General features: G+C 36.6%; 1 protein-coding gene across 1 annotated transcript in view; it reads left to right on the top strand.

Annotated features, from left to right (window-relative positions):
* sh3yl1 (SH3 and SYLF domain containing 1) overlaps nt 1-10,951 on the top strand; it is a 38,643-nt gene extending 27,692 nt beyond the window's left edge. Inside the window, exon 10 of the mRNA XM_026933738.3 lies at nt 9,958-10,951. Coding sequence (XP_026789539.1) covers nt 9,958-10,151 — 194 coding nt within the window. The 3' untranslated portion in view covers nt 10,152-10,951. The remainder of the gene's footprint in view (nt 1-9,957) is intronic.
* Nucleotides 10,952-13,623: the final 2,672 nt, after the last annotated feature.

The raw sequence follows: 13,623 nt of genomic DNA, 5'->3' as shown, positions 1-13,623 counted from the left end.
TAGACTGTAGTGTCTCACAGAACTCAGAGTAGCTTGAAGGTTTAATGCTATTGTATTTTGAAATTTTGTTGTATGTCCCTTCAGAAAATATATTCAGTTTGTCAGTATAATTTTAAGGTATTTTTATGTGTGTTCTGTATCGTTTGGATATAGCACATTGCTAAACACTATCAATAATGAGATCTGTCTTTTTTTTTTTTTTTTTTTTTTTTTTTTTTTAAAGAGAGCATTCCACTAAAAATATAAAATCGAAGAAGGCAATACAAAAAACACCATTCATTCATGCTATTCATTTCAAGAAATATAAATTTTATTGAAAAGCAGTAATTATCAATCATTTGAAAGCTTTGTGACTCCAAGACAATGTCTGAGTCTGAGTCATCCCTATCATAGATACAGTGAATGATTTGTGCTTGTTATAAAGATCCAGTTATTTTCAATAGGCTACAAAGCCCTATGTTTACAGTTTAATTAGAGGGTTAAATAAGAATGCACATGTTAGCAGCCCTGTCTGTGCTCATTTCTAAGAGAATCTACTCAACTAGCTTCAAGATTTAAGTAGAGGCGATGAGCCAAGGCCTGGCTGCTTTCCCGTCTCTTCTCCATGCTGTTTGTCATGTCAGCAGTCGTCTGCATTCTTTCCCACAGAAGCATGACAGTATCATTAGCACAGGGGAAAATTACACAGACTGCTGGCCAATAGCTGGTGGGTGTCTGTGAGTAAAGGGCTGGGACAGCATGCTCCCACATTAACACCAATGTCACAACATTTAACTGCTGACACGTTGCCTAAATGGGGAGGAAAGCAGACCTAACAAAACAAGTTCCCTGTGCTTTATGGAGTATACTTACTGCTTCCATTATCTTGATGGGGCTGCGACTATTTGGGGAACATGGTTTCCTTCCATTTAGGCGTTTGGTTTCCTTCCATTAAAGCAATGTCACATAACCAAGGTTTTATAGTTTGAAGAAACAGAAGTGTGTAGCTGTGTGTGAGCAGGAAACAAGACGATAAACCAGTTGATTATGTCAAATACTTGTACCGTTAAGGTTATTTCCAGGTGTGGTAGCATTGCCACGTTAAGTATCCTCTCACCTCACAAAAAAACATGCTGGTTAGGTATGTTAGCTACTCTAAATTGACCCCAGATGTGAAGGTGTGTGTGTGTGTGTGGTACCCTGTGATAGACTGGTGTCTCATCCAGGATAGTTTCCTGGATAGGATCCACTGAGACCCTGACCAGGAGCAGTTACTGAACATGAATGAATCCCAAGTCAAATTCCAAGCAGATGTCGCATTATCTAGAACATATTGGGTTGTATGTATATTTATACAAAGACATTATCATCCCACCATACTACATCTCCCCTCTGTTCTTATATTGTATACAGTATATGAGTGGCTGATTAATGGGACGAGCTGAGCGTGGATTATTGCTCCAACTTGTTGTAGGTGCAGTAGGCAAAAGGGGGAGGGGGGGTCCTCTAAAATCTCTGGCTGTGTCAGGAGGGTTTTCCAGGGCTTCTTGTCTCGCAGACAGGACGTGCTGGTGGTCCAGACCAAGTGATGGTCTTGCCATCAGAATGCAGTCCATAATTCAGAGACTGTTCCCTGCTCCCAAATGTCACCCTACACCCCCTCACACACAAACATACACATATGCTGATGCCTCATTTTTAAAATAATTCCTAGTACATGAATCTGTTTTTGGCTTTCTGTGTGTGTGTGTGTTGTGCATGCAGATGTAATTGAGGGAAGGTTTCAACTGTGCGATTACATGCGGTCTTTTAAGATTATTACTTGTGACGTTGTACAAGAAGATCCTGATAAAATCTTGGCCAAACTCTACAACAGACGTTAATATTTGCAATAACGTGTTTTCCATGTCATATTATATTTTGAAGGTCTTCTAATAGTAGACCTGTGATTAAAGAAAATTATTACCTTTCCGCTTACGTCTTCAGTCAGTGTGATCTGGGCTCTGAGGGTTGCATAAACAGAAACATTCTTTAAAGTGAGCTTGAGGTAATAAGGATATTTTTCTGTCAGTCGTCATGTTTTGTTTACATTTTGCCATAATAACTACCATATTTGTGGCTGCTGTGTAAAGATGGTTAAATTCTCGTTTGTGGACTGAATTTTGCCTATTTATCATGAATTATTACTGTACTTACCTGCGGAATTAACAAAATGAAGGGCAGTGATTATATTATACTCACTATGTTTTAGTGAATATAGGGCAGCTGTTTAGTCATAGGATGGATAGACATCTCCTTGTTTGTCATCCATCTGCATTATAAAGTTGAATGAATTAACATGTGCATTTTAGTAAGCTCTTGTTCTAATGTGAGCCTCGATCCGTTGTTATTATTAGAACAATTTCCTGGTCTCACTCATTTCCCCTGTCTTTACTTTCTTAATTGGTTTAGATGTAATTGTAGTTAATTTCTGTTATTTTTTGTCTCTGATTCAGACACATTAGTTAGGCTTATTGAGAAGAGCATGCCACAAAACAGTAATGCCCACATCTTTTACGTAAAGCAGAAGACGACTTCTGGACTATGACTCAGGCCTGGTGGGAATGAGGGAGGACTCGAAGTATGAAAGTGCATTAATGTTTGGAATTAGGTGATCTGGGTGTCGTGATGTTTTCTGATTGTTTTAATCCAAAAAGTTGTCAACTATGACTATCTTTTGGTATGCAGCAAATGGATGTTGCGATGTTCCTGCTTGTGTGAACTGCGTGTGGTGTACAGTAACATACTTGTAGATTAAGAAACATCTGGTGTTCTAGACAATAAATTCAGTGTGGTTAGAGATTAATAGAGACCACATCCTGTAAAAAGACACATCAACAAAATCTAATGTTTAGTATTATATACAGTCAGGTCCATAAGTAATTGGACAGTGATACAATTTATTTTGCCTCTGTACACCACCACAGTGAATCTGAAATGAAGTGATCAAGATGTGATTGAAGTGTAGACTTTCAGCTTTAATTCAAGGGGGTTTCATAAAAATATTGCATTAACCGTTTAGGAATTACATCCATTTATTACAGAGTCCTTCCATTTTCACAGGCACAAAAGTAATTGGACAATAGACTGATAAGCAGTTTAATGGCCAGATGTGGCCTGTTTCCTCCTTATTTCGTGACAAAGTAAGGATAAAATAGATTTAAAAAAAAAGATAAAAGGAGTTGATTCCAAGCGTTGAATTTGTATTTGGTAGCCATTCAAGGAGGCTATCATTAGGCTGAAAAAATAAAACAGACCTATCAGTGAGATAACAGAAACTTTAGGAGTGGCCAAATCAACACATTCTTTAAAAGAAGGAATGCACTGGTGAGCTCAGCAACACCAAAAGGCCTGGCAGGCCACAGAAGACAATTAAACTGGATGATCACAGAATTCTTTCCTTGGTGAAGAATAACCTCTTCACAACATCTAGCCAAGTCAAGAACCTCTGGAGGAGGTAGGCCTATCATTGTCAAAGTCTACAGTCAAGAGATGCCTTCATCAATGTAAATACAGACGGTTTACCTCAAGATGCAAACCACTGGTAACACTCAAGAACACAAAGGCCAGATTAGACTTTGCTTTTAAAAAAAAAAAAAAAAAAAAAAAAAAAAGCCTGACCAGTTCTGATGCAAGATGTACCAGAATGATGGGAAGAGAAGAGTTTGGAGAAGGAAAGGAAGGGCTCATGATCCAAAGCATACCACATCATCTGTCAAACATGTTGAGGAAGTGTGGCATGGGCATATATGGCTGTCAATGGAACTTGATCATTGGTAGTGGTGCAACGGATCACTAAACTCACGGTTCGGATCATATTACGGATTTTGAGTCACGGATCGGATCATTTTTCGGACCGGGAAAAAAAAACAAACAAAAAAAACAATTGCTTTTCATATATTAAGCTTATGCTTCTATACCACAGCAAAAACTACTAGGTTAACTAATAATGTCAGTAATAAAACAAGAACAATTACACAATTACAGACATAAATGAATAACAAAGTTACAAATGAAGTCAGTAACAGTAGTATTCAGGTGCAGAAATGTCATAATTAAGTGTAAAATAGCACAATAGTGCTCACTGTCAAGTTACATACAGATTAATCTTTGTTAAAGCTGTGGTGGTGTTTGATTAGCAGACAGAAGCAAATTATTTATAGGCTGCTGTCTCTTTAACACCAAATGCATGGACCTAGTACTGACACACATCCTGTTTCTTTCTCAGCTGTTTACGTTTTCGGTTAACCGACTGTTTACCAGAATACTTGCCAAAACGGGTATTTTAACATAACTTTGTGTGTATGTGTCCGTTCAAGCGCAAAGAGGCATGAAAAGAGGAAACAGTTCGGTGTTCACACGCTGTCTGAATCGCGCCTCTCTCTTTTTCTGCCTGTGCGCGCTTTGGGTGTGTGCGAGAAAACAGCGCGCGAGTCCCGATTCGAGTTCTCTTCCGCGTGAATGGTTTAAAATTGCTTGAATGTGTAAATTGGCAAGACAAAACACCAGCAAATGATAAACTCTCACTCTATGATGGTTAAACTTAACAGTTAATCCACGAATCACATGTGTGCTGAACCGTGGGGCCTGGTCCGTACGGATCACGGATCATCTATGATCCATTGCACCCCTAATCATTGGTGATTATTGATGATGTGACTGCTAATAGAAGTAGCAGGATAAAGTCTGAAGTGTATAGAGCTACACCTTCTGCTCAGATTCAGTCAAATGCTGCAAAACTGATAGGATGGCGCTTCACAGTACAGATGGATAATGACCCAAAACATACCATGAAAGCAACCCAAGAGCTTCTTAAGGCAAAGAAATGGAATGTTTTTAAATGGCTGTGTCAGTCACCTGACCTGAGCATGCTTTTCGCTTACCGAAGACAAAACTGAAGACAAAACTGAAGGCAAAAAGACCCACAAAAAAGCAACAACTGAAAGCGGCTGCAGTAAAGGCCTGGCAAAGCATCTCAAGGGAGGAAACTCAGCATTTGGTGATGGCCATGGGCTCCAAATTTCAGGCAGTCATTGACCACAAAGGATTTGCATCCAAGTATTAAAAATAATCCTAATTTATGATTGTTAGTTAGTCGAATTACTTCTGAGCCTGTGAAAATGGAGGGACTCTGTAAAAATGGCTGTAATTCCTAGACAGTTAATGCAATATTGTTGTTAAACCCCTTGAATTAAAGCTGAAATTCTATACTTCAATCACATCTTGCTTCATTTCAAATCCATTGTGGTGGTGTACAGAGGCAAAATTACAAAAATTGTGTCACTGTCCAAACACTTATGCGCTGACTGCATATAATGTATCTTGTAGCTGCAAAAATGTGTCTGCTGTATGTTTTATTTATCATCTGTTAGCTTAAGGGCTGATGAATCTTACTATCATTATACCAGCATTGTGGAAGAGGAGACGTCCAAGACTCGCCCATCACAGTTTGGATAATATTCCTTCCATAGCATTCAGATCATTAGTACAACAAGTACAACAATTAAGACACACTTGTGCTGAAAAGCTGGTTGGAGATACTGTGTTTTTCCAAAAAAGATTTTTCCACTGTAGTCTATAAATTGAGACGGCTGTATAATAATTTATCTACCTGCAGTGTCTTTTAGAGTGGGTTCTTTTTTTCTTTATTATTCGTTTTCTAGTGGTTTTCATGACCAGAGACGTATGTGGCCTCATGGCCCTAATCTTTCTTTCTTTTACACCCTTGCTTCTCATGCATCACTGAATGCCCATGATTGACATGTGTGGTTGCTTAAAAAAACATGCTACTGTTGTGTGATTGCTCCTAGCTTTGGTTAATTCCAATCAGACTCATTGGTGTAGATATGAGGGATAATTTAACACCCCTCCTTTTCATGAGCTGTCACTTTTTAGATGTTGCGTGCACAAGGAGAAAGCTGCAGAACTCAAATGTCACTGCTCTGCCAAAACACACCAACCTGACAGACATGAAAAACACTGGATTATGTTGCTATCAAACTTTGTAGCTTGTTGTGTCTTGCACTTGTGGTAGAAAGAATTAACGTCTCGAATTAGACAGTTATTTTATAAGCATTTAGAGGTGTTTATTATTTTTTTAATATATAAAAAAACAAACAAAGCAAAAATAAAACCAGCCTGACTTGGACTTAGGACCGAGTACACTCTTTTTTTTATTTTTTATTTTTATTCCTCTTATTTCACAGCAGTTTGCCATCAATAATATTTTTTTATTTATTAAAGAACATCTCATCATACTTTTTTTTTTAATCCGTTTGTAGGTACATTTAATATTGTGGAACGTAAGCAAGATGGACACAAACATTAGTTCCTGTTATCACTTACATTATCATTACTATAAACAGTTATTCCCTCACTTTCACTTGACGTTGATAAGACCAAAAAAAAAAAAAATTCAGCTTGTTACTGAGAAACTATAAAGTGCAATGTCCTCTGTGCTTAGACTTTTCCAGTGGTGGAAAATTTAGAGGAACAGCTTTACGTCTGATTTTTTTATAAGGCGATTCCTTCCAAAAATGTTAAATAAAAAACAAACTTCACTATATCAACAGTTATATCTTTTTTGTTTTTGTTTGTTTGTTTGTTTTTTGTTAAATAACACCACATTTTTAAATCCACTTATTATTAGACTTAGATTATGCGGCACGTCCCTGTGAATGAGCTGTTACTATAGAAACGATAACGTAAGATCTAGTGCATTAATATAAACCTGTGATGTGAATTATAGCCGGCACTTCCGTCAGAGCCCTGCTGTTACATAATCGAGAATCGAGAATTCAGCAGCAGTGTGGTATAATGCTGCTTATTTTACATGTTTAATCTCAACATAAATCATGACCTATAGATCCTATCAAAACACTGGCAAAGGTTGTTGCAATGAGTATCAGAACCCAGGCTGCAAAGACCAGTGTAGACAGCCTGTTAACACCTGACACTCTTTACACACTGAAACCAAATGATTGTGCAACTGCATAAACATATATTCATACTCATGTATTTCATCATCAGAAACAGAAACTCTGCTCACAGTGTGTATTGAGAACAGCAATTTGACTTGGTAAATCAGTGAAAAAAACAATGGTGTGCAATGTGTTCAACATGTGAAACACACACACCATGTACATATGATCGTATTAAAAAAAAAGATTCCAGTCTAGCAAATAGCAAAACATAGGTGCCATATAGTGACTGTGTATGTTTAATAGTAGAGGAGGTGATATAACATTGCAGTGTAAGATAAGCATTTTGCAAAAAGTGTTATTAGGAGTGTGTCAAAATCTTACTCAATTAACAATGGAAGTAACAAGCCAAAAAGTACAATCATTGCTACTTTTAAATGTACTCAAGTATTAAAAAGTAAACGGTAAATTTTTTTAATTGAGGAAATTAAGTTAATTTCATGTTTTCATGTGAAAATTAACTTTTATTGCTTATCTCAAATTGCTAATTTTTTTTAAACAAACTACACCATTTTGCCTGAAAAGATATGGCCTTATGCATGGATAACGCTCCATATTTTGTTAATTAGGAGCCAAACAGAAGTATAATATCATTTAGATAACCACCAGTTACCATCAGCTAGAGACTTTGACTTGCTGCCTATCTAGAATCGATGCTAGTGAAGAAAACAGGATAACAGAGTTAAATATAGCCAGTTAATGTTAGTAAATTATCAAAATTTACTTCAACGTGCTTTATTAAATGGAGTTCATGCTTTCTAGGAAGGCAAAGGAGACACCTCATTTTATATGAGGGTTACTTTGCTTACTCCAGCATTCTGAAACATTCTACTGAGGTAGGGCCAGGAGCACTCATCTTCAAGTTCCATACTGCAAGATATACTGGTGGCTTATACATATTCAGACACACACGGATAGCTATTGCATTGCATATAACTACATTGTGTAGCCTGAGATGACTAATTCTTCATAGAGAATGAGAGAAGAAAAGAAAAGAGAATCGTAACAAATACTTTGTAGGTGTAAATAATAATGTAATGAATAAAAAGTATTTTTTTTTCTTGGAAATGTACAAGAATTCAGTTTCATTTATACTTGAGTAAAGCATAAATACGCCAAAACAATGCTTAAGTATAGTAATGAAGTACAATTAGAATTAGAATCCAATTTTGGTTTTCTTTACTTATTCAAGAGAACCTTCTTTATTTGCCTGATGGGAAGAAGACTACCTTGTTGTTTTCCCTTTATAAAAAAGGGACTGGTTATTTCATTGGTTATTAACATTGTGCAGAACACATTTTTCTCCTCTGCCTAGTCATATTGTACTCAGTTATATGCAGGAAAACCAAACTACAGAATTAAAATAAAACAAACAAATAAATAATAGGTAACGTTGGTGAACAAGAAAGGTTACTTTAGTAGGGTACTGTTTGTGTGTGCCTGTGGTTTGAATCTCATCATCTTTTCATAGCTTGTACAGTCCCCTCTGAAAGTATTGGAACAGCCAATTCTTCATTCTTTCATTTCCACATCTAGATGTGTTTAACAACTTAGAACATGGCACCTTTGGTGGCAGAACACCCAATTTTAGGTGAGCAAAAGTAGATAGTCTTAAAGTAAATAACACTTAATATTTGGTTGCAAATCCCTTGCTTGCAATAACTGCATCAAGTCAGCAATTTACTGACCTCACCAAACTGTTGCATTCTTCTTTTGTGATGCTTTTTCAGGCTTGTACTACAGCATTTGGTATGTCCCCTTTTTGCTTTAATGACAGTGTGCACTTGAGCTGGCATGGACTCCACAAGTTTGTGCAAAACCTTTGATCCATTTTAGATCAAATCCGTCGGTGTGTCATCTGAACACATGCTTCAATAGAAGAGATTAGGCATGAGGAAAATCTGACCTTTTGTACAAAGCATTTAAGATGTTCAGTATCACACATTTACTTACAGTTTTAATAGGGACCTAGAAATAGTGCAGAATCTTTGATATTAACTATTCAAGTAAAATTTACTTTCTTTGTTTTAAGTATTTGAAAATTCTAAATCCTTCTGTTTTATTTCCAAATAATCTTTTGGATCCCCCTGTAAATTGTGTAACACATCTAGATGTGAATATCAGGAAATAAAAGCTGAAAATTCTTATCTATCGTCTCATATTTATCTTTTGATCTCAAACCCAAATGTCTTCAGTGTATAGCAAAAACAAAAAGAATTGGCCTTGCCCTTCCAATACTTTTGGAAGGGACTGTAAATGTCATGTTACACTGCCCTCTAGTGTGCTGTGGTTGGTAATCTTACATCATCCTGATTTGTATATCTGAAAACCAGTTCAGTAGATAGAACATACACAGAACCCTTTCCAAACTCCAAAATGTGCACACACTGATGTGTAAATATAACCTTAGTCAAGTATAACAATTTGACAAACATGTTGTTGAACATGCTATAAATAAGATGCTTTTATAGTGAATGGTTCTTTTTGAAACACAGATAACCCTTCGAGATATGTAGGTCAAGGAAAATCAAATAAATTCTACATTCAGTCAGGAACATGTCAATCTGCAAAGATTCTTCAGTTCGTCATGGTGCTACTTCTAAACAAAATGGCAATCCCTGCTCATTTTCAAACTTTCCAGGTCAATTAACAGGATGATGTTTTGGGCTGAAGGACCTGGTTTATATCAGACAAAAATTTCAGTAGTCAAATGAATTTTTGTTTCTCACTAAAGATCTAGACCTAAATGTAGATTTCTCTAAAGCTGCATGGTGACAATGTCTTGTTAAAATCACTGTACAAATAAAAGTGAATTGAAGTGATTTTCCCAGTATAGAATCCAGTACAGTTTCATGCTCATTGACCTGCTTGTCCTCTAACTCGCCCCTCTCTCTCTCTCTCTCTCTCTCTCTCTCTCTCTCTCTCTCTTTTTCTCTCTCTCTCCCACCCCTGTTTACAGATGAAGCATCAGGTGGCGCTCTTGTAGTCACGGCCATGCATGCGTTCACTGGGCAGCAGCCCGGTGATCTGAGCTTTGCTGTGGGTGATCGCATCACCGTCATCACAAAGACCGACTCGCAGTACGACTGGTGGGAGGGAGAGCTGAGAGGACAGGTGGGCATTTTTCCTGCCAACTTCGTCTCCCTTAACTGACAGCTCAAAAATCTTTGGGGATTTTAGGATCCCTGTTTGCCAGACTCCAACATGAAGGATTCTTCTTCTTATTTTTTTTTTTTATCAATAAGCTGGCATTGCAAAAGGGTCATATGTAGTTGATTATTCTTACAGTGTTGTGCGGTAGTGGTATATCATATTGTTTTTCATGTTTGAGGTTCAAGTCTTAACTATTGGTTACTGTTTAAAGAATTAAGCAGGTCATATTTTGGGGTTGGTTATTATATACATATATATTATGGTTCATGGTTGTTTTGTATTGAATTACAGGGTTTGTTTAAATATATTTAGCAATTCTCTTACACAATCAGTGTAAAGCTAACGTAAAGACTTTAGAGGTCTGATGTCATGCTAGCTGCTAGTGTTTTTAGAAGGAGTGTTAAGTGATTGTTCTACGGCCAGTAGCTTCTTCTAGCTTTATGCACAAGTATACTTTAAGATGTACTTTATGCATTTATTCACATCATTTAACACTTTAAATTTCATAATTTTTTTTTCTTCTCACATCAGCTACTGGTAGGCATGAACAGCACACAAAATGTACAAACACTTTTATCATTTTCTATTTTCAAGATGTACTTGAAATGAGGTTTTTTTTCACATTAGCTTTGCCATATGTGCCTTTATGAATAAAAAGTAGATTACATTTGCAGATTACATTTGCACAATGAATGGATGTTACTGCATAACTAGTCAAATGCACATTGATCTACTGTTTTTACTACTGATGATACAGATATTTTTATACGGGTGGTTCTAATAAATAAGAGACATTTAAAGCCTTTGTGATCATTTGGTAATAACTGTGCGTTGTGAATTGTATTCCTCCCTTCTGTCCCTCTTTGTAATTTTTATAGCATTGCTTAAACAGATTTTGTCCATTTATTGAGTAGTGGTGTGGTTAAGCTTCTACATGAAGGCAGTTAAAGACAAGTAGTCAAACCATCAGTCTAGAGCATTTTAAATGGCTGACATGATTCAGTTGCAGACAGTTTTCAGTATTCACTCTTGTGAATTGTTTCTGTAGTGGCACAGTCACTCACCTTGTTCAATCTGTAGCTTTATATCTAACTTTTCTTGTCAGCCATATTATAATTCTAAAAGGTTATCCCAATTGTGATTGAAAAGCATTAAAAAAGTCAGACAGGTCATCTGCAGGGACAAGTATTAGGATGTCATAAATGCAAAATTGATTACCAGTAGCTTGAGGAGATACAAAATAGTTAATTCAGCTGATATACAGTGTCTCCAGAAAATATACCATACACAAAAAACCCTGATTACTTCTTTTTTCTGTATTGCAACATCAAATTTAAGTATATTAAAATGGGATTTTTCCCCTGCTCCTTTTGAAGTGATTCTTTGAAGTGACTAAAATTAAATAAATATAGTTGCACTCAGAATTATTTGTAGTGCTGCTTAATTGATAAAGTATTCACCCCTTCCCTTTCTTTACGTCTATGTTGGCATTAGTATTATTAGAACAGGGAAGTGTCTGAGTCCCGCTACAACACGGAAGGGGATACAGAGCTCACTGGCTGAAACAGGACAACCTGTAAAGACATCATCAATATCAACAGCTCTTCTGGCCTCTATGGGAGAGTGGCCAGAAGGGAGCCACTTCTGAGAAAGGCTCAAATAAAGGCACACCTGGAGTCTGCTATAAGACGTGACAAAATCTGGAAGCTTTTGGAAAAATATTTTGAGGTCAACTGAGACTAAAGTTTGATCTAAAAGCAAAGTGTTATGTTTACAGCCCAACACCTAGGTAACATCATTCCTGCTATCAAGCACGGTGATGTAGCATCATGCCCTGGAGTTGCTTTTCAGCAGGAGGACCTGGGAATCTGGTTGCTATCAAGGGCAGTATGGATGTAGCCAAATACAAGCAAAATGTTAAAGTGGATCTGTGGATCAGAAATCTGTGTCTAGGGCAAAAATTTCCAATAGGACAAGGACCCAGAACACAGGGCATAAACTACAGAGGAATGGCTTGTAACAAAAGAATGCTTGTGCTCTGAAATGGCAGAGTCAAAGCCCAGTTTTAAATCCAGTTGAAAATCTGTGGCATGACCTGAAAATTGCTATCCACCGATGTTGAGCAAATGGCAAAATCATAATGAGCAAAGCTCATAGAGACAAATCTAAGAGAACTCAAAGGTGTAACTGCTGCAGATGGATGAAGAGTACTGACTCTAGGTGGTGAATACTTACCTGATGCTTACTTAAGCACTGTTTAGATTTTTTATTTTTAAATAAATTATTTAGATGTTCTCAGAATTTTATTTCTGTAAAGAGTCACTTCAAAAGGCGCAGACAAAAAAAATCCCATTCTTATATACTTAAATTTGATGTTGAAATACTGCAAAAAAAAAAAAAAAAGAATCATTAGGGGGTGAATAATTTCTGAAGCTTCAAGAGTGGGTTAAAATTTACAGATGTTACAGTCTTCAGTCTTTCAACTCTTTATAAATACAAAGTCACGTACAAAATAAAAACTGGTACCTCATGAGTTTTGACAGCTCTACAACAATCCTCCTGCATTGCAACATATATGAATTTGTTACAAAGGCCCAGTGCATTGACGATCATCACATACATTTCTCACATGTTTCTTAGATAATAAACCCATTCGCTACATATCACTAATCTGTGGCATATGTCAGAGTCTTGTTTAGTAGAGGAATCTTGCCATGGGTGTGCTGATGACATGCTGTCTATGCCGTGAGAATTAGGGCAACTATACATTTAATGCACTACAAAGCTTGATTGCAGATGCAATTTACAAAGTCTACTGCTTCTTTAAGTTCAATTTACACTTCATAACCATATTACGTACAATATATACTTTTATAACCCATCTCTGTACACAGTGCAGGAGTTGACGACCTTAATTATAACCTATACAACAATAATTTTGTGTGCAGTAAACACTTTATTATAAAAAAGATTAAATTCTAGGTTTTGTGAATATAAATAGAAGTATAATATAGTCGTGGTTACACATATACACATACAATTACACATATTGTAGTGATTATTACACTGGAAAATAGCTTTTTTTTCCCCTCTTTGCTGTTAGCTGGCTACCTTCATGAACCAGCTTGTGATAGCAGGAAAAAAAAAAAAAACCTTGGAAAAATTGTGCTGACACAAAATTTCATTTGGAAAGTGAGATAAAGAATATGTGGATTGAAGCATATAGTATAATCATATAAAGAACCTACTCCAAAATTCCAGCTCAACTTGTTTGCCAACATATAGTAGTTACTGAAGGATAAGTAACTTACAAGCATGCCTATGCATATTTAGCATAAACAATACACGCCATGCATGTTAAACCTTTAAGGTGTATGGACCTGCAGCAATGTAAGCTATGCATGCATCAACCATTCACACTAACCTCAGCATTCATGGGTGTATAAGCAAGTGTACATTCTTGTAACTTTGT

This window comes from Pangasianodon hypophthalmus, chromosome 10 (assembly GCF_027358585.1).
Source record: "Pangasianodon hypophthalmus isolate fPanHyp1 chromosome 10, fPanHyp1.pri, whole genome shotgun sequence".
Classification (NCBI taxonomy): Eukaryota; Metazoa; Chordata; class Actinopteri; order Siluriformes; family Pangasiidae; genus Pangasianodon; species Pangasianodon hypophthalmus.
This window is presented reverse-complemented; position numbering and strand designations above follow the sequence as displayed.